Source organism: Natrix helvetica (genome assembly GCF_964273705.1).
Source record: "Natrix helvetica genome assembly, chromosome: Z".
NCBI lineage: Eukaryota > Metazoa > Chordata > Lepidosauria > Squamata > Natricidae > Natrix > Natrix helvetica.
In genome coordinates this window covers 42,892,599-42,914,781 of record NC_138554.1, presented here as the reverse complement: position 1 = coordinate 42,914,781, position 22,183 = coordinate 42,892,599, and the positions used below count along the sequence as shown (strand labels likewise).

The 22,183-nt window shown below is 39.6% G+C and overlaps 1 protein-coding gene across 1 annotated transcript; it reads right to left on the bottom strand.

The window, feature by feature from the left end:
- Positions 1-12,707: 12,707 nt before the first annotated feature.
- On the bottom strand, positions 12,708-22,135 carry PRR15L (proline rich 15 like). The gene is made up of 4 exons (XM_081933688.1): positions 22,050-22,135; positions 20,856-21,035; positions 18,830-19,099; positions 12,708-15,944 (listed from the first exon to the last, which is right to left on the bottom strand). Exon 4 carries the CDS (start codon positions 15,916-15,918, stop codon positions 15,595-15,597), a length of 324 nt encoding a protein of 107 aa, XP_081789814.1. The 5' UTR covers positions 15,919-15,944; positions 18,830-19,099; positions 20,856-21,035; positions 22,050-22,135; the 3' UTR covers positions 12,708-15,594.
- Positions 22,136-22,183: the final 48 nt, after the last annotated feature.

Here is a 22,183-nt window from a genome sequence, read left to right as displayed (position 1 = left end):
AACCAGGTTACTAACTTATCAATTGCAGTGATTCATTTAACAATGGTAGCAAGGAAGGTCATAAAATGGGGCAAAATTCACTTAACATCACTTGTCTCATTTTACAACAGAAATTTTGGGGTCAGTTGTGGTCGTAAATCGAGGTCTACTTGTAACATCTTCCTTAGAGAAAAGGGTAAAAGAGTGCTTTAAATTTGCTTTCCACCAGGAGGCGCTAGAAGGAGATTTCTAGGGACTGTTCAAGTATCAGTTCTCTTGGGTTGCATCCCAGTGAAACTGCAGCTGTGATAACCTTTTGCCCTTGCTGAGCTTCCGGAATGTTTGCCTTCTGAGTCACTGCTCTCTTGTTCTAATCAGGAGTCAGGATCTCTTTCAGTAAGTCATTTGAATGATGGGATTCCCTAAAGGCCAGGTGAGTCCCCTGCATTGTGGAATGTTCCCTGGATACCTACCTTCCTCCTTTAGCCTGCAGCTTCTTGGCTCATTACCATGTCTAAAACTTGCAAGTCAGTCTTGTATTCAAGGAAGGAAACTCTGCCTCTGACCATGTGCAGAACAATTAAGCAGCTGAGCAATTGGAAGCAGTTCTCACCACCTCCATTATATATTGTGGATTGCAAAAGAGGTTCCTGTCTGGCTTCCAAGTTGAGCTAGTGCTATTGATTTTAGAAAGGAACATATTGGCTGTACTCTGACAGGTAGGAACACAAACAAACCAATCACTTGTTAGTCTAGTTGTGCAAACGCCTGTGGGGTTGGTTTGTGGTTTACAGAGGGGTGTGAACCATGAGTCATTTGCTGTGATGCCAGCTTTTCCATCGATCAACCTTTTTTCTTGCATTAAGTATATCAGAAGCTCAGTGGGGAATCTTTCTCAAGTTTGAGTCCCCAAATATTGGGCTATAACAATTTTTTTGTCTTTCCCAGCACTGCCAAGGGATTAAGGGATTATCATAGTGATAAGAGATATTGACTTCCGTAATCTGGTAATCTTAATCTCCACATTTTGAGAGTTGTAGTTCTTCTATATCAGTATTTCTTGGTTTCAGAGTCTTTAAGAGGTGTGGACTCCAATGCCCAGAATTCCCCAGCCTATCTGCTTCCCCAATCTGGTGATCTTCCTCTTAGAATTTTGAGAACTGTGGTTCCTCTATATCAGGGGTGACAAACTCATGTCATCATGGTGATGTCACGTGACATATTGTGACATTTCCCCCCTTCGCTAAACTGGGCATGGGCGTGGCCAGCGTGTGATGCATCGGGGCTGTGGGCCGCGAGTTTGACACCCATGCGCTATACCATGAAGAGACTTTAAGAATAGAATAACATTTAGTTTATTCAAGGAAAGTTAAAATACAAAACACCAAAAGAAAAAAGCCCACAACGTTTAAAAAGTGTCTTGAAAGAAAAAAGATTTAACACATATACACATAATATCCTTCCTAGCTATTAATCTCCCACCACTTACAAAACAGGCCAAAATCATTTTAAACTACCGAACTATTAAATCTGCTTACAATTTGTTAGTCTGTCATCGATATACTATATCAATAATGAAGTAGTTAAAAGGAAAAGCAATATTAATAATAATATATAGAAATATAAAAATAACAAAGATTATCAATAATAATGAAAAAAGACAATTTAAAATCCCAAAACTCTGTTATAATCAACTTGTAGAAAATTGACCATGTCTTCAATCCAAAATCATCCCAAAAAATTAAACCTAATTGGTCCTGGATCAAATACTCACATTTCTTAATACCATTTCTTTTCAGTTGCTGATTGATTAAATACAATAAATCCAATCTCCAAAGCCAATCTATCTCCTCCCCTCCCAAAAAATCCCAGATGAGGTCCCCCCCCCAATTAAATGTAATAGGTTTCCCCACTCTCTTTCGAATCCCTTAAAAAAAAAAACCATTTATCACATCCACCCAAATCTCAGAGCCTTTAGATGTCTGGACTTCAACTCCTAGAATGTTTAGCAGTGGAATTCTGGGAGATGAAGTCCATACCTCTGTCTATACCAAGGGAGTTCTATTTTGGAAAGAAAGATTTCAATTATGAATTGGAAAATGGTACTACATTTTGGGCAAGGATGTAGACTAATTGAATGGCATGAATGGGCTCTTCAAACTGGATTCTATAACTCGAGGTATTTAATGCTTCCCCCCTCCCCACTTTCTTGATAGTTGATGGGATTAAATGCAGTTCAAAAGAAAAGGCAATCTTTAAAGGCTCAACTAGTGACTTTCCTAGCCTCCAAGATCACCGCAGATGGGAATTGCAGCCAAGAAATTAAAAGACGCTTGTTCCTGAGAAGGAAAGCTATGGCAAATCTAGATAGCATACTAAAAAGCAGAGACATCACCCTGCCAACGAAAGGGCATATAGTCAAGGCTATGGTTTTCCCAGTTGCAATGTATGGCTATGAAAGTAGGACCATAAGAAAGGCTGAGCGCCAAAGAATTGAGGCCTTTGAACTATGGTGCTGGAGAAGACTCTTACGAGTCCCTTGGACTACAAGGTGATCAAACTGGTAAGTCCTAGAGGAGATTAACCCTGACTGCTCTTTAGAAGGCCAGATCCTGAAACTCTAATATTTTGGCCACCTAATGAGAAGGAAAGACTCACTGGAGAAGAGCCCAATTCTAGGAAAGATGGTGGGCAAAAGAAGGGGACGACAGAGAATGAGGTGGTTGGATGGAGTCACCGAAGCAGTAGGTGTGAGCTTAAATGGGTGGTAGAGGACAGGAAGGCCTGCAGGAATGTTGTCCATGGGTTTGCGATGGGTTGGACATGACTTCACAACTAACAACAACGACCTTCAATCCTACTGTCATGAAACTTGTCAGATATTTTTTTAAAAATCTTATTTTTATGGGGAGGAGAAATCTTGTTCTAACTTATGCCACTTGGAAATTCAATCTGTCTTGGAACTTGTCATAGGATTCTTCATCACAAACTTCTGCTTAACAAGACAATTTAGGAGTGAAACTAACCTTTATAAGATTAGGTTTTAAACTGTAAAATCACAGTTAAAAAACAGTGACATGTGGTACAAAGATCACATTTGTCCTTGAGTTATTGTATCCCTGTGTAACTGGATCTGTGAAGCAGAAACACAGGTGGCATTTTACATCTGAGTGGGAGATTTATCATCAGGTCAGGTGCCTTGAGTATAAGTAACTGAATCCATTGCAGAGAAAAATAATACACTTTAGATTCGTAAAATGATGTGTTGTCGTGAATCGAAAGAAAGATTACTCTAAATTTAATTGAAGACAGTCCTTCCCACTCCTTGAAAAAGAAAAGCAAAAAAAAAAAAGCCAATCTGTTTGTAATGTATCAGAAAATATAAGAATTTTAGGAGTAAATGGCGAGGCAGTAGTGGGAGTAGGGTGGGAACTCTATGCATTTTGTTTCAAGTAAATACATGGTTGAACACACTGTAGTTGTCCGACCTTGGGGAAGTAGCTTAATTTTAACTGAGGGATTGGTGGCTTTTGTTTTTCTTTCTAAGAAAATCTTCCAGAAGCTTAATAGCAGTCTTCTCTTAGCAGGGTAAGAAATGGCTGTGAAATAAACTTGCCTAAACCACTGTCTTCGGTAAATGAACGAGAAATAATGTCATTATCCTTATTCAACGTGACCATTGAAAAGCATCATATTGCTGATAGCCTAGATGCTTTTTGATCAAAACAGAGAAGACAAATAAGTAGGAAGATAATTTCATATGCAAGTGAATAGGTTCCTTTATATACGCTCATCCAAAACAGGAATAGCTACATAAAGAGCCTATTTTTGAATACCTCGGTGCATCCATTTCTGAAATGTACGAGCAATAAAGCAGGGATATTTCAGTATGAACAAAGACTACATTGTATGGATGTGTTTTTTACTGGATCCAAGTTTGCCCCAAGGAAATATATTTCCTTTATCCCCAACTCTCTTTCTTATCTTTTAGCAAAATAATATATTGCTTTGTCCTAGAATGAGCCCATCCTCATTCTTTACTGCCTGAAAATGTAGCCTCTTTTGGTTAGCGTGAGTGAACAAATTAAAACATATTTTACAAAGCATAAGAAATGACTGGAGTTTGGGTACCCAGTGTCTTCTATATTATAGCAACACAGAATTAGTGCCAGCATATCATTGCTTAAAAGGAAAGGTTCCTAGATTGTGCTAAACTGTAAACCATGCTCCTAAAAACACTTGGTTTAATCTGTTGCATCAAATTTTGGCCGATTTGTGGAAGTTAGATTATAATTATGTTTAGGCCGATCACAACTGGACTGTCAAAATCCAGACAACCACCAGAATGTAGCAAAGTCTACAGAATATCATCTATGCTGCCATCTGCTTGCCATACAATCCATTTCCTTTTTTTTAGCATCAGGACTGTCCTGCCATGCCATGCCACCCCCTGCCAACTCAGTAAGAAACATACAGCCCTCGCTATTTCTCTGTGGAGAAATTCTGAAAAATGCAGACACAAATGTGAGACCTGTATTCACAGAAAAACACTCTATACATGCTTAATTAGACTGACATTTTCTTCCCTTTCATTGTTATAAGAATCAAACCAGTTGTACACTTATCACAGGATTCCCTTGCCTTCTTCCAGGAATTATTTCACTCTTAAAATTTCCCTATAGCCTAGGATTTCCTGGCAATATCCTGTTGAAATCCCATGCCCAACCTGGCTTAAATTTTTGAGATCAGGTAAATTTGCTTAAGTGTTGCCACCTGTAGATAAATGTAATATTGACATGTGGGGTATAACTTTAAGGCAGGAATTGATATTAAGTGCAGGCATCCTTGACTATGTTTCCCTTCCTATTACATTTGTCCCACTCAATTCAGGGTCTACTTGTTTGTACCATACTTGCTCAGTTTGTACAACAAAGTCATCAATACCTGATGAATATTGTAGGCGTTTTGTTTGTCACAGCCTGTCCCTGCTTGTCATAGCCAGCCCCTGTTTTGGGCTGAGAGAAGTTGCTGGCCAAGGTCACCAAGATGGCTTTCAGAGAGGATTAAAACTGGGTTTCTCCAGTTCTAATCCAGCACCTTTACCACCACATCAAAGGCCTCTCATACACTCAATTTTCTTAAATCTAAAGTAGTTTTTCACGGAAATTGTGATCATTCTAGAAGCCAAGTCAAGTCCAAAAACATTAGAGAATTACTGGAAGCCTGGCATTCTGGCAATTGTGCCATAAACAGATTTTAATAACATTGACATACTGTGCAAAGGCATAATCAACAGGCCAACAAAAGAGGCAAAAGGACCAAAATACATCTTAAAAGCAATTCAGGGCTAGAAGGGCATAGATTAACACCAAGACTAACATCAAATCAACAGTCAAGAAGTGAATAATATCCCACTCAAAGAACTAACAAACAAGCAAAAGCAAACAGCCCCACCACAAACCCACCAATGGTTGACAGGGCAAGTCAGTAGAATATAAATTGAGAACACCCCCCCCCCATCCCCTACTAACGTTGATAATGTTACGGTTTGGTAATGAAACATCTGCAAGAAAACAACCAAGCTCAGAGTGCACCAAGGACCTCTCATTTCAACCCTGAGGTACAAACATACACTTTTATTGGAAAAACAGCTGATTTTTGAGTTTGCATTAATAATTCAGATGAAATAGGTCACTTTTTAATTGTTTTCATAATAAATACATTTAGGACAATTGGAACAAACTACATAAGGTGATTTTTGCCAGATCACAAGAGAAACTGTTACAGAGTTCAACAAAACTGCTGTTCAAAGTTTATCAAAATTGTAATTTTTACAAGAGCAAAACGAGGTTGATGGATGAGTTATTAATGTAGTTCTTGGCAGCTAAAGTTCATGTGGTTTGCTAGACAAATTTGAAGGGAAATAACCTGAGGGTTATTGCAGTAAATGTGGGAAAAGAACAACCTTGAACTGAACATATGTAGCAAGCAAATATTTTAAAGGCATTTCTGCTGATTTAGTGGATCAGAATTACAAAATCAGACAAATTAATATTTGCCATTATTGAAATGACTCATAGGAAATGGAATTTCAGATGTGAATATGGAATAATAAAAATAAAGCTTGAGGCTGAATTTATAAATGCATGGGAAAATGTTCAAATCTTCTTTTCAACTATTATTCTTGCTGATAAGAGATATTGGGGAAATTCTGAAGAAGTAATTCTAGGTAGTGTTAAAGAGTTCTGAGTTACAGAGTGAGACAGTGAGAGAGACAAAAACAAAGAAGCTATTTTTGTTTCCTTATATTTAACAGCGCCCTTTCTAGAATATAGCAAATGAATTACAATATAAAGTTCCTATTAACTTTCTGTATAATTCTTCTGAGAAGGAACAGCCAGTCCAACACCAACCCCCTCACCTCAGAATTTTCACTGAGACATCAGGAAAAAAAACCCCACACAAGCTATTCAACCTTGGACATACTGTGGTAAAAAATGATGAAAGATTTACAAAAGTAGTCTTTGATGAAGCTATTAAAAAAAAAAGGTACTTTAGAGGAGGAGGAAATCTTTTTACATGGTGATTACTATTCAGTTTGAGCTGGAGAGGAACTGTTTCAAGAAACCTTGCTATATATCAGTGTTTTAATGGACTTCAACTCCAAGAATTCCCCAGCCAGCAAATCAAATAAGATGTTAAAACAATAGAATATTTAAACAGCTTGTTAGATTGGGTAATGGATAGGCACACACAGGCTTAACGGTAACAACAGCTCTTTATTAAGTACAAGTGAGAACATTCCAGTGAAGGTTGAGTCTGACAGCAGCCCTTTTATAGGGAGCTGTCAGACCCTTTGACCAACAGGATTAAACCTCTGTTCCCGCCAGAACAGAGGACCTTGGTGGGAACTACTGTAGTTGGAACAAGTATCTAACACCCCTCCCCTCTTGGATGGAACAATCCTACTTGTTACGTAGTCACTCAGGTAGGCGTGCTTTTGGGTAGCTCTGCCTGAGCTGCGCAGTTCAGTAGGAGGTGCTTCCTTGGACAGGTCGGACGGACTTGTTTGCTCCACAGCTCCTCTTGGTGGAAGCTCCTGGAAGCTTTCACAGGCCGCAGCTGGAGCTTCTAGAGCCGGTTCACTCGGAGCTCGCTGCGGGCCTGCAACATAACCAGATAGGTTTCCCGGTACCCTTGGGCTTGAACTGGCCCTGCAAGGAGTGAGTGTTTGCTCCATTTAGGTAGGGCTTTGGCTAACTCATGTAGGAGTTACCTCTGGTTGTCTAAGAGTGGAGTTGGAGAGGCGGCCACGAAATTGGTCAATATGCCTTCTCCAATTCCTACCATCCTCGAGCTCTAGGAGGTAAGAGCGAGGGCCGGTAATGCCTATCACTGTGGCAGGAATCCAGAGAGTTCCACCGGTGTAGTTGTGGGCGTATACCGAATCCCCTACGCTAAATGTCAGAATCTTGCTTGTGGAGTCAGGGGGCAATGAGGCAGAATAATTGGGGTGTAGCTAAGTGGGACCTTAGCTGGCAACCCACGAGAAGCTCAGAGGGGCTTCTCCCTGTAGTGGCACTGGGTGTGATGTGCTGAATTACCAAATAGTGGTCAACCTGTGTTTGCCAATCTCCCGGGCCCATCCTAGAGAGGGCCTCTTTTGTAGATCTCACCATTCTCTCAGCCTGTCCATTGGAGGCCGGATGGAATGGCGTGACCAAGGCATGCCTGATTCCCTGAGCTGCTAGGAAGGTCTCAAATTGCATGGCCATGAATTGGGGCCCGTTGTCAGAGACCAAGACGTCGGGCAGGCCATGCGTGGAGAAAAGTCTCTGTAGCACCTTGATGACTGCTTCTGCCGTAGTGGAGGTAATCAGGACTACCTCTAACCATTTCGAGTAGGCGTCCACAACTACGAGAAATGTCTGGCCGTGAACTGGGTCAGCAAAGTCAATGTGCACCCTAGACCATGGTGCTTGAGGTCCTTAGCTGGCACTCTGGGGGAGCTGGTCTGGACTCTTGGCACGGTGTGCAGGTAGCCAACCATTCTTCGATCTCCCTGTCCATGTTAGGCCACCACACGTAATTCCTAGTCAAAGACTTCATCCTGACAATTCCAGGATGCCCTACGTGTAAAGCCTCTAATACTGCAATGCACAGTTTGGGTGGAACAACAACCCAGTCCCCTCACAGTAAACAGCCATTTACAACCGATAACTCATCGCGTTTGGCAAAATACATTTTGAAATCAGCCTCAACAGGCCCCTTAGACCACCCCCAGTTCAAAATTTGTTTCATGGTGGAGTCCTTCGCAGAGTGACGGGCAATGTCACTGGACGAGACAGGCCCAGTCTCAAGGCAGTCAATGAGGAGGACTGGCATCTTGGGGGTTGGGTCAGCGAGAAGTTCAGGCAGCGGGCAGCAGCTTAGAGCATCAGCATGCCCAAAAGTGGAGCCTGGTCGGTGGATGAGACGGAAGGAGTAGGCAGCTAGGATGATGGTCCATCTGGTCATGCAAGGTGATAATGACACTGGGGTAGGTCGGTCCCCAGCCAGTAAGTCCAACAACGGCTTGTGGTCTGTAACCAGTTCGAAGTCCTGGCCATATAGATACTCATGGAACCTCTTTACTCCGGCCACTGGAGCCAAAGCCTCATGGTCCAGCTGGCTGTAGTTCCGCTCTGCGGCAGACAAGATCCTGAAGTAAAATGCAATAGGGGCTTCGGTTCTGTTGGGTATGCGGTGGCTGAGGACGGGGCAGACGCTGAATGGGGAAGCGTCGCAGGTCAGCACCAATGGCAGGGTCTGGCTGTACTGTACCAGGAAGGAGTCCGCTGACAGGAGTCGTTTTACCGCCACAAATGCGGCAGCCTCGGCTTTGCTACAGGACCACTTCACGTTCTTAGCCAGGTCACGGTATAAGGGCTCAGCAATGATGGCTTTCTGTTTAAGAAAGACACTGTAGAAATTAAGGAGCCCGAGGAATGCCTGCAGCTCGGTTTGATTGCGAGGTGTGGGGGTGTCCTGAATTGCTTTAATTTTTTGTGTGGTTGGGTGAATCCTAGAGCCATCGATTAGGTACCTAAAAATTCAACCCTTGGCAAGTTAATTTGGCATTTCTCTTTTTTGAGACGAAGGCCTTTGTCTCTAATTCGAGGCAAAACTGTTCATACACGTTTGAAAAGTTGAGCCTCATTTGCAGCCGATACCAAGATATCATCGAAATAGGGGATGACTCCTGGAATCCACTGCAAAAGCCAGTCCATGACGCTTTGGAACAGTCCAGGGGCAATACTAACGCCGAATTGCAGATGGTGACCTTTGCATGCACCCCTGGGTGTCACAATGTTTTGGGCCTCCACCATAGCACCATCTACAGGCAATTGTTGGTATGCCTGCGCCATGCCAATTTTGCGAAAATTTTTCCAGGACCTAATAAATGAAGGAGGTGCTGTACAATGGGTACAGGGTAGGCACTTTGTTGTAGCGCTTTATTTATTGTGCACTTGTCGTCCACGCAGATGCGGACAGACCCATCAGATATGACAGTGTCACTATAAGGGTTTCCCAGCGTGCGTGATTGACCGGCTCTAGGATTCCCTGGCCTATGAGCTTGTCAATTTCCCTGTCAATTTTGGGGCAGAGAGCAAAAGGTAATCTCCTGGGTTTTAGCCTTATTGGAGCTATGTTGGGGTACAAACTAAAGGAAATTGGAGTCCCCACATACTTACCCAGACCGGTGCCGAAGACGTCCTCGAACTCCTTAAAGATGGCTTCAGCGCTGTCGTCTTTCAAGGCGTTGATTCCGGTCACTCTAGGCCTGGGGCTTGGAACCAATCTAGCCCTAGGAGGCTCTGCAGGTTGACGTTGAGCACTGGCACTGGGAGTTTCCCGCTGAATTGCTTGAACTTGACCTGGAAGGTGCGTTGGCCCACGATGGGGACCTGGTTTCCCTGATAATTGCGTAGGCGGATGTCAGGGGTGCGAAGATGCTGCTTCTTTAGGCTAGGGATAGCCTGCTCTAAGATGGACCATGACATGATGGTCAGTGATGACCAGGTGTCGATCTCCAACTCACATGGAGAGTCCTTGATGAGGACTGTAACCTTCAGCTTTTTTGGCCACCTGGTGTGGACTTGGCCGATTGACGTGTGGTAGGTGACTCTATTGTTGCCCTCTGAGCGCTGTGGTGGCTTCTGCCTTGGCTGGGCTTCTGTTGGCAGTTTGGTGCGCGTCTAGGCTGCCAGGTAGTGGCAGGGAATTCACTCCGGTACACCTTGGCGATGTGCCTCTTTCGCTCGCAGCGGTGGCAGGTTGCATCACGGAAATGGCAAGCCGATCTGGCATGGTCTCCTCCGCAGCTAGCGCAAGGTGAGAGATGCAGTTTGAATTTGCACACCAGCTGGGCGCGGCTAATGCACATGAAGCAGCTGTCATCTTCTTCGCCTTCTGAGCTCTCGGCCTCTGCAGCCTCACGATGTATGCGTGTACACATTCGCACACCTTGTGGAGCGCTTTGGCGCTGCAGAGTCTCAGTCGATTTGATGGTTGATTCTGACGCCCTGGCTTCGTCCAAGGCGATCTGCAGAGTGAAGTTAGATTTAGCGAGTAACCTCCTCTGTAGGTTAATGTTCCGTACACAGCAAATTATGTGGTCCAGAATCAGCTCATCCAGGTCTCAGAATTCGCAGTATGCTGCGGCCTTTCGAAGCACCGTAACGTACTCATTAATTGACTCGCCCTCTTTCTGGTGCCTGATGTCAAACTCATGCCGGCGAACGTGCTTGGAAGGCTTGGACGCATAGTTGGTTCTCAGTGTCTGCTGAAGCACGGACCAGGCGACTGATTGTAGCGGTGTCGGCTCAGAGAGGTCTCGAACACTTCCTGGCCACAGTATCCGAGGAACATGCTCTTCTTGCGGCCTTCAGAAAGGTCCATGAGGTCATTTGCCTAGAGAAAGCAGCCAAATCGTAGCATGTACGAGTCCCAGTTCTCGGTGACTGGGTCATACGGAGTCGGTGGGGCGTGCATGGCCATTTTGTGTTCAGAGGGTGTTTTGGGTTTGCCGCTCAAAAATGGCTGCTCGAAGTCGCGCTGAGCTCAGGGCTGGATGTACTTGCTGGATTGCTATGCTCTTTTGGTTCGCCTAGTTGCCTTCCAATCCCATCCTCATCACCAGTGTTAGATTGGGTAATGGATAGGCACACACAGGCTTAACAGTAACAACAGCTCTTTATTAAGTACTACAAGTGAGAACAATCCAGCGAAGGTTGAGTCTGACAGCAACCCCTTTATAGGGAGCTGTCAGACCCTTCGACCAATAGGAGTAAACCTCTGTTCCCGCCGGAACAGAGGACCTTGGTGGAAACCACTGTAGTTAGAGCAAGTATCTAACACAGCTTAATATAATAACGCTGCACTAGAAGGAAACTGAAGACCATAAAAGGGGATTTTATAGTCAAATTTTAATGGGGCACCAATTCATGTATTACAGTTCCCTCTTTAGTTGGTTTTTTTTCATGTGGTGTTGATAGAAATTCCTGATAATCTGTTGAGTTACATTTGGATCTGTTCCAATATAAAGTATTGTCTGACTAAAAAATAATATAAGAAGCTAATAAAGCTTGAAGATGAATATTATTTGTACATTGATATCAAGATGGTGATTTGTATCTGAGCCATGTAATTCTGCAGGACAAATCCAGCATTTTTGCCACCTGATGCAGAGCACAAGAGTCTTCTCTTCCCAGTTTATAGACTAGATCCAACAGATTTTACAGTTAAAATTTTACTTCAAAGTTGGAGGAAGAATAGCAAATTTCATCATACTACAGGACAGCAGACAAGTTTAGTGGGATCCCGAAGCAGTATCTCATGTAAATGTGATTAATAAATAAAATGAAATCATATATCTGCCCTCCTAAGAGATCCTACTACTAATCTCAATCTCATAGTGATTGGGTTCATATATTGTATTAAGCCATAGTTATTGAATAAACCCCTATTGGTTGATTTTGTACTATAAATCATGGTTTATAAGTTACTGTGTCTTGGTTCACACATTATGCTAAAACAACACCAATTACATTACTTAGTGGGTTATCTGAAACCTGGCTTTTGTCATTTTGTCTTACAAAAGCACTGGTCTTGGGGTACATAAAAGTGTTGCCATAGTTTCACCACATTTTATTTGAGTGCAAGTTTATGTATTGACCCTACTTATTTGTTGGCCTGCATTAAAATCAGTATCCCTCTTTTCTGCTAGGGATACAGCACATAAATAGCATTGTATATACATTGCAATGCACAGTATGTACTGAACAGCTGGGTTTGTGGACATCACTTAGGCAGCTCATGTACCAGAAAACGTAATAATATTCAGGTAGTCCTTGATTTCTGATCAGTTGCTTAGTGATAATTCAAAGTTATAATGGACCTACCTCAAGGTATGTATGACCTGGGTTCAAAGTTCCAACAATTATGTGATCGAACTTTGGGTGCTCAACTACTTGGGCCCATTTATGTTTCCAGGATCTTAGATCATATAATTACGTTTTATGATAATTTTGCTGAAAACTGGCATTTACTTTTGGTGACAAATATCTGTAGCTTGGGTGTAGGATGAGGGTGGAGGTTCTTTCTCTGAGCTTGTGGATTGGTTTCCAAATATTTTGTCACTAGAATAGGTAACATCTTTAGTGGAATTTAGGGAATTCCATAAACTCTGCTGAAGATGTTATCTAGCCTGGCAATGAAAAGTTCGAAACCAACCCTCAAGCTCAGAGAAAGAACCTCCACCCTCATTTATTTCTGGGTTTTTGTAAAACTGGGCCCATAGCAAACCATTGATTTACTTAATGACCATGATGTTTGTTTAATGATTGCCACAAAAAAAGTTGTAAATTTGTATTGGTTATGATCAACCCACTAAATGACTGTCATGACTTACAATAATTATGAACAGGCTTCATTATGTAGTATGTCATAAGTCGAAGACTATGCTCAAAATCACTAGAAGAATCACCTTTGCTTTTTGCTAAATTAGTAAAGTAATGCTGTCCACCCATCAAGTTCAAGAGCCATACTATGGTAGGTGCTATTAAGTCAACAGGTTGTAGTCCATTGTTCCAATTATAGATGATTTTCTCTAATCTTCATCTGATCTTCACCTGAACGCATCCAACAAAGGGGAGGCACTACTTCTCTGATTAATGGTTCCACTGTCAAAAAGCACTTACAATTCAGAAGTAATTTTCCCTTCATACATATTCAATAATAATAATCTGTTCCTGTAATTTAAATACATTATTCAGTGCCCTATTCAATGTTATATCCTGTCAAGTATTTGAAAAACATGACTATAGCTCTTGTTGGTCTCTTCTCAAAAATAACCATCCTTCTTCATTTAATCCACTGTTTTTCAAAGTTGGCAACTTCATGGTGTATGGACTTCAACTTCACAAATATGTGAAGTCCATTCTGGGAGCTGAAGTCTACATGTCCAATAGTTTAAAAATCAAGGATTATATTTCTCTTCCCAGTCACCTGTTACTCTCATTGCTATACTTTAAAATGTTAAAGATTGTCTGAATCAGAAGCCATAACTAGTCATGGTATTCAAGGTAGAGTGGGCACATCAAATGCAGAACAAAGTGCAAGTAGAATTTTTATTTTAAAACTGCATTTCTGTATATGCTACCTAAAATTATATTTGCCTTTTGGTTTTAGTTTTCTTCCCTTCAAGCATATCACATTATTGATCCAAATCCCATATTCAGTTTACAATTTATTAGTACTGCAATTTATCCATAGAATTTCTGCTTCCTTAGAAAATAATTTTGCAATCATCTCTTTTAAATAATATTGATATTTTATCCCATTTCTTTTATAAAAACTACTAAATTTTATTTCTGTTCTGAAAGATATCCTATCCAGTTTTATATCATCAGCAAATTCGAGAAAGCTTCATGTCTTTATCCAAGTAATAAAAAATGTTTCAGAATTCAGGACCTAGGATATTCCCTCCACCCACATGGTACTGTAGGAAGCCCTCCATCCCCAGATTAAAATATTATTTATTCTTAATATTAAAATGAGGCAGAATATGATATTTCTCCAAAGGAGAATTTCAGGAAAAATAAATCTTAACAAAGGCAGAAAATAACTCCAGTCTTTCTTAATAGCCTCAAGTTTTTAGAGATTGATTTTTGTATCTATGAAGAAAGACTGGGCCAATCTATTCATAAACAAAATGCCTTCTGCCCTTACAGCTGAAGGGATTAAGAATTTACACCCCCCATCCAAATTCTAAAGACAAGACATGACCTTTAGGATTAACCCACCACCATTAGAATAGCAAAAAACACTACATTGCACAATTCCCCTAGCCTAGAGCATCTTAATCACAAAATCCCAGAACCCTATAAAGATCCATTCATTCTCCCAGCCAAGGAGTTGGACAAGCGAGAAACATTGCTGTTGTCACTGAAGTTTCTGGAAACCAAATAAACCTTCTTTCCTTGCAGCCAGTCAGCCTCCATTTTATTTCCAGCTCCTTTCTCCTGGCTTAGAACCGGACCAGATTTTTCTTCCTCTAGTACCTTATTCCAATTTGATAAGGAACCACTTATTAGTACTCTGAGCTCAATTTTTGAGTCAGCTTGGTAGCCACCCATCCCGCTTAAACTCAAGTAGCATGCTATGCAGAATATGGGCTGTTTTGTAAAGTGCTTTTCTGCAATGAAGTTAAACTACATCTCCAGCATTCCCTCAATCTAAGGATTCTATCCAAACAAACCTTTGATTAAGTTCATTTGGCAAGATCTGTTTTTGACAGCTCATGCTGACTGATGGTAATTATCAGATTGTTTTCAAATTTCTTAAAAATAAAGATTTGTATGAACTGCTGTAGAATCTTTCCATGTACTGACATCAGATTCGCCTTAGTTGTTGATATCTAAGAGACAACCAAAGCTCACCTATAAGAAGCAACTTAATCTATTAAAACATTTCCCTTCTAAATTTTCTATGACAGAATAAAATCATATAAGGTGAATGTTTGGATAATTTTCAGTGATAGTCAAATTCAATCGCTGTTGCAAGAAAGCTTATAGCAGGGAGGAGGGAAGACGAATGCAGGTGCCAGTACCAATGAGGCCTATCAGAACAGCTGCCGAAGTGTGCTAAGAGCTGGGCAGGCCTGAGAGGCAAAACAAACATTTTCTATTTACTCCGATTAAAATGTTAACAAGGTAGCTAAGGAGGGGTAATTGATCTGAATTTGATAGTAGTGTGTATGCTCCCTTTTCTGTGTTCTACCTCTCAATATTCCTTTCTCATTTATAAGTCCCTCATAAGCTTGTGTTTAATGCAAATCTTGCATTGTTTATTTCTTAAATTAAAAAAGAGGAAAACAAAATAAAACATAATGTAATGTTCATCCTTTGGAGAAACTTCATATGAAAATCAGGACCCGATCCTAAAGTTTCAGATGGTTCCCTCGTTAACTTCATTAGCAAATGTAATGAACCTGATGTGTCAACATCAGCTTCTCTTCAGCTGAGAAATGTCCTCAAAAACGGGCTTATGAAAAGCATCTCCTTCACTTGGCCATTATTTTTCATCCCGTTCCCCATCAGAAAAGAAATTGGGGTTTTCGGGCAAAGTAGCCCTGATTTTCTTCTTTTCTTTGAAGCGTCCAGAATTGGAAACTTTGACATGTTTCCCTTTGGTACTTTTGTCCACAATTTTCTCTAGCCGGGCATTGAATTCCTGCTCATTGTGGCTTCCACTGCTCCCATCTGCTGGCATGCCCTCTTGTACACTCTCATCATTGGCCACTCCATAAATATCTGGACTTTCATACAATACCTTTGGAGTTGATTTTTTCTTTCGGAGGAAGGTTAACTTCCACCAACTATAATTATTTTCTGCCATGGTGCCAACAGGAAGGATCAGTCACCCTTGGAAAAGAGGAAAAAAGCACATATGATCTTGTGACATTGGCTGGTTCTTCTCCCCCCCCCCCAATAAATGATCAATAAGATCATATTTAGAATTCTGAGCTTCATATTCCTCATGTACACATAATAAACACCTCACCCCAAATCCCTATTTTCATTCCAAAAATAAATTATGCAAGCTAGATGGATAACATAAGCAAGAAAACTATGAACTTCCTCTCTTGATCTGTGTCAATGCCCTTATTGCCTTAGAGAAGAAAATATGTAATACAAATAATGAGGACAAAATCAAATTCCATGTATGTGGGAAAGATTTATTTTTGATGTTTAAGTATCCCAAGAATTACGCTGATTGAATCCATGCATTATGCCAAGCTAAACAAGCCAGTTGTAATGTGCAGAAGGAATAAACTTGAGAAATAGGAGCAAGAACCAGAATTAAAACAACAGTCAGAAATCTGAGGCTGGGCAAGAATTGAGAAATCATCTCAAGACAAGATTCTTTTGAGTTCTCACAATAATAAGGGGGTGAGGAGGACATTCAGACTTCCAATATTCTGTTTCTACAACCAATAAAAGAAGTGTTGGCATACATGACTTTGGTTTCCTAATCTGGTGCTAACCAAGTGGGTCTTGTGAGTCCTTTTAAATGATCCATATGGGCCAGCCTTAGATAAGAGAAAAATAGGCTATAGTTATATCTTCTTGCTGAATAAAAAAATTGTCCACAAACAACTACAATAATTTTTATTCTTTCCATCTAGGTGGCAACTTAAAAATTAAGTAGAATTACAATTGGTTAGCATTTGGTGACCACCAAGATACTTTAAGGCTAGACTGTGGAATATTGGGGAAAAAAATCCTTTAAAAGGGAATAGGAAAGAAAACTGCATGGAATGCTTATTAAATCAGCAGGGGAACTCAATTTGAAAGTGTATCTTTAAATTATTATTATGCATTGATTATTATTTTTCAGCTTCTAGCTCGTCTCAGGATTTTATATTTGCTCAAGGTGTAACTTCTTGTTTTAAATCTATTTGGATCAAGAACAAGGGCAGGAGCTAAATTAAAACATTTGTTTGCTGTGTGATCTAAAGATATTGTAGCTTGAGATACCATTATAATAGTTTACAAATAGACAACCTACTGAAAGAAAAGACTGAACTCAACCTTCTGTTTGAAGGCCTATCTATTCCCTGTGAGACAAGCAAAAAGAAGAGATAACCTTTCTCCCATCCCATGTACTGTATGTCCTATATTAGAGCCCATTCACTGTGTCCATAGATTGCTATGTGGGCTGCTAAAATCCAACCTTATCTTCCAGCTCAGAAGTGGAACCAGAGAGAGATATTAGAAACATAGATGAATGGTAATCTTTAGTCTAACAAGTGCTATGTCACTCAGAACCAGCGTTCTTCAACCAAGTATCCTCCAAATGTGTTACATTATTTTTAAGGTTGGTGACTAAGTTACAGATTCAAATATGCTGTCCCCAAAACCATGCTTAAACTTTAAGACATTTAATGTTTCTCTGAAGCACATGACCTATTGCATTTCCCTTTTTTTTTTACTCATGTTCTCTTTGTCTATCAACCTGGAATCCCCCCCCCCCATATGCTGGCTCAGAATTATGGGAATTGTTTCAATAAATGACTAGGATCGGAGGTTGGGAAAAGGAAGAAAGGAGGGGTCCAGGACCCATTTTTATTGGATATTGTAGATAACTAGATAAACTATCTACCATGTCCTAACTACTTCCATAGGGTCGAGATAATGGCAGAGAATGCTCTCTCCTAGACCCTGCCAGTTGGAGTTCTTTGATTGGGAGGAGGTTGGCAACATACATTCCTTGCCTGACTGAGTGGGATGAAGCTGGATCTATAGGCAGCCTGGTTCTATTCCATGTTGGGCTTTACAGGTCATAAGCAACATCTTGAATTGAAGGAAACTGGCACCCAACACAGTTCATAGAGTAGAGATGTTAGATGTGCCCTTCTTTGGGCACCCAATATAGCGTTTAGCATTTGATTTCATCCATCCTTGAGAGGAATCTAATAGGTTGGGAGCAAGGCAGTTTGGAGAGATCAGAAACTGAAATATTCTGTACAGATGTATCTTCCTTTTCTCCATATAGACAGCAAAAAGGAATCATTTGCCAGAAGAACCCTCTTGCTAGAATGGCATAGTATTTGACTCTAATCCAATGTTTTACATGGATAACAGAAAGCAGAGCATTTTTAAAACTCACAAATTGATGGACACCTTTGAAATAGGCAGTAAAATAAATAAATGTATCAAGACACACATTTCTTGTCTCCCAATTCTTAGGACATAATTGAGCAAACTAATGTTCTTTACATGCTTTGGACTATAGTTCTTATGATTCCTTGTAATTTGCTGTTTTGGTTGGAGGCGAATAAGAAAATTCAAATTTTTTATCAATTTGCCTGACTTCTGAGCTAAAGAATCAGATCCTATCTCTGTTAAGCATATTTTAGCAATAACTCAGGTTTGCAAAAGTGAAATATGCAAAACAGACAGATACTCAGTGGGTTGTCTGAGATTTTTTTTTTTGTTTCCCTATCTTATTTGAAAGCCAAATAAAGTTGTTCCTTCTTATTCTATGTTTACAACAATCTTGCAAAAGATTAGAGCAAGAAATTATATCTTGGTCTGGGATCATACAGAGATTAGGAATAAGTATGGATGAAAACATGTGTTTGCCCCATCTTGATTCAAAACTCTGCCCACTGAAGTTTTATTTGTCTTATCTTTACATCTGCTATAATTGATTAAACATTTGTGAAGGCTACAAAACACAGCATTCTCAGGTGTGGAGTGAGTTTCCTTTCCCTCTTCCCTTAAAAGTGCCATTAACAACATACCTGATTTGTCTGATGTCTGATTTGTCCGTCACTGAACAGTATCTTCAACTCTTGTGGGCAAAGACCAATATGGAGAAGACGTGAGGTAGAACGAGACAGAGCTAGACGTTGAGTTACTTTTTTGCAAAACTGCAGAGATGGCTTTGGCAACCAGTAAAAATGTAGTTCTCACATCTCAGGTGTGTGGAGGTGCCACATACCTATTTGTGCTTCACTTCTCTCTCCCTTCCTCTGTATGTCAAGGTTAACCAGGGACTGAGCCACTCCTGCCTAAAATAAACAGGAGCGAATAGTGGCTGAACAGGGACAAATTTGAATATTCATGATGAGGGAAATCTAAGCTGAGACCTTTTGCTGCCTTAGAGCAATTCAATTTGACTTTACCTGCGGAGAAGGAGGAGGTGGTATTTAAGGTGGGGGGAGTTAAATTCCAGAATTTCAGCCCTTGGATGTTGGGAATGCATCCATGAAGCCTTAAAGTTTTGTTTACTGAATCAAAGTTTTAAAAAGGAAAAAACTCTACTTCCTTAGGTGGATTATGTTGATAATCACAGGCAATAAATGCCTTACTGAATGCATATGCCCACAGAGGCTTAGACTTTATAAATCCAAACTGAGTTAACAAGGCAAAATTTAAAACACCTAGATTGTAAAGGATTGCACCCTGATAAGTGACTGCCTGCAGGGCGCAAATTCTCATATGGGGACACTATTATTCTGCAAGAAAGTAAGTCCATAATATTGTACACTGTCAACTTATTGAAGATAATTTTCCTCAAGGTCCATTTTTGGTGATCTGGCTAGTTTATTTTTTTCTGCCAGAATCAAATGTGGGAATCAACCACTGAAAAACATGTCAACTATAAAGTAAACTGAAAATTCACAAAAATTCTATGAGTTTTAATCCTCAGAGTCACATATACTATACATATAATTTTATGTCACAGTAATCAAATGATAAATGATGTGTGAACAAGTGTTTTATAAATGCCTGTTTTGTGACTTCTAGTTCCAGTTACTGTATTTATTATAATTGGACATTTATTTTATCCTTCTAATCACCCAGCAATATAGGTAGGCAAATACATGAAAGATAATGTGTTAGGTATTTATAGTTGCAGCATAGTGTAAAAACCTCCTATTGGACATATTTTATTACAATAAACAAAATATTTGAGGGCAAAATTTAGTGGTCACATAGTTGTATTCATGAATTGGTGGAGTAAGAAACATTTTTGAAAACTTGCCTTAAATATTTTGGGTATTCTAAAAGCCTTACTGAAGTTTTAAGCTTTTATAATAAAGGCTTCAAGGTAGATGGGAAGGGTTTAATTTTGTATTAATTCATTTTTAAATAAATATTAAACTATTTGATCACATGAAAAGCTTCTTCCTAAAATAATTTTATCATCTGGAGATTTTAAGAAACAGAGAAAAAAATTCCCTCCAGAGATATATCTGAGTTCTGCTTTAGTTCATGCTGGGGCTTGGGTCTCTGTAACACTGAGCAAGGTTAACTGGAGTTTTTTTTTTTTTAAAAAATAAGGAAATAGTCTTGCCTACTACTAGCATGATGTTTGCAAAGCTTTCAACAATTGTGACTATTTGTTATTTATACAGTGTCTCAAAGATACTGGTTCTTTGTGGAACAGTGTAAATATACAAATAAAAAATATAGATTTGAGTTTCCAATGTGTTTTCAGTCTAAACTGAACAACAACAACAAAAACCCAATCCTTTCCTAGCTAAATTTCCGATGTCAGATAAGCCCAGTAAAAGGTCCTGGTAAATGGAGACCAATTTATTCATCTATGTAATCGTCCAAATCCAACTTTGTGGGATGCAAAATGTAATTTTCTAGATATCAAAGCAATATGGGGACAGCAGAATGTATACCCACTGAAAAACTAATTCTCAGCTTAATCCACCTTACAAAGAACTCCTTGTTAAAATAAAACAAAATAACTCTTAAACTGACATTTAATTTGATATTGAATAGGTGGAACTTCCTGGTTCCAGTTCTTACCAGTGCCAAGCAATCTTCTAATGTTTATTTCTTTATCCTTCATTGAAACCAAAGGGTTAACATCTCTAGTTCTTACTAGTTTGGTTCTTTTACATCTATTCTTTTCATTGGAGGATTAGTCAGACTAGACTCTGGCTCAGGCACTCATCAGACCGGTTTAGACTTCTTTTCTTTTTCTTTCTGTGTTGGGGTGAGAGAATAATTTGTTCCTTTTCCTTTTCAGCTGCCAACAGCTTCCAGTAATCCAGGTTAGAGACCATTCAGTTGTTTTCCCAGGCAAATCATTATCCCAAAACAGCAAATATTTCTAATGAGAAGAACATTGTACAGTATTTAGAGTGGAAAAGAATCTGTAATTGTAATTGTTCAGAACTGAATCTATTTCCCATAATTCAAGTTTATATCAGTTCACCATTTTGGGACTGAGTCTTAATGAAATTCCAAACTCACTTGGTTACCCATTCCTAGTCATGAAATCATGACTCTTATAACTTCTAAAACTAGGGACAGGGCAAAGGTAACGTGAGAAAGGTCGGGCTTCCTTCACTCATCTATAACCCATATACTAATTTATTTACTTCCAGCTTGAATTTTATTTAAGCATTCTTAAATTTGTGTGTCACTTGAATGTACCCTCATTACAGACAAATTTAACTCCATTTATGTTCCATTCAAAAGATTGGGGCTTTAGTTAAATATAATATTACCAAAATTCTCTGATCTCAGGACAGTAAGTATGTTTAATGGGTTAAATCCAAACTTTTTAGAGAAGGAAGTTCAACTGATTTTAAGATCTATTTTCTAGGCATGTCTAAGTCCAAACTCAACACCAACAATCTGGAATACATCAATAAGAGTTGGCAAAATGTTTTTGATACTGTAAATTTGCTTTCCACAATCTGATGCCCTAGATATTTATTAGATTATCTTTTAAGAGGCAAAGATTATATAATCTAATAATTACATAATCTACAGGTGAACATGACTGGAGAAAACTCACACATAAGTCATATAAGGGATATCCATCTTCTCATCATCTGCCTGGAAGTTATAAATAGTAGTGAAATTGGATACTATCTAGAATGTTAAAATGTAGTTAATTCTCATTCAAATCATTCAGACTGGAACATAAAATAATTGCTTATAATAAAATGTCTTGTGTCGTCCAGTAAGTCATTTATGAAAAGTTATTACCTTCGCTGTAAGCAAACACATGGACTGAATGTTGAGCTCTGTAATTTCACCTTTTTATCAAAGGCAGTCTCATCTTAAAATACTATTACTAAAACAAAAGCTGAAAATATTCACAATTCAGTTTGGAAATCTAT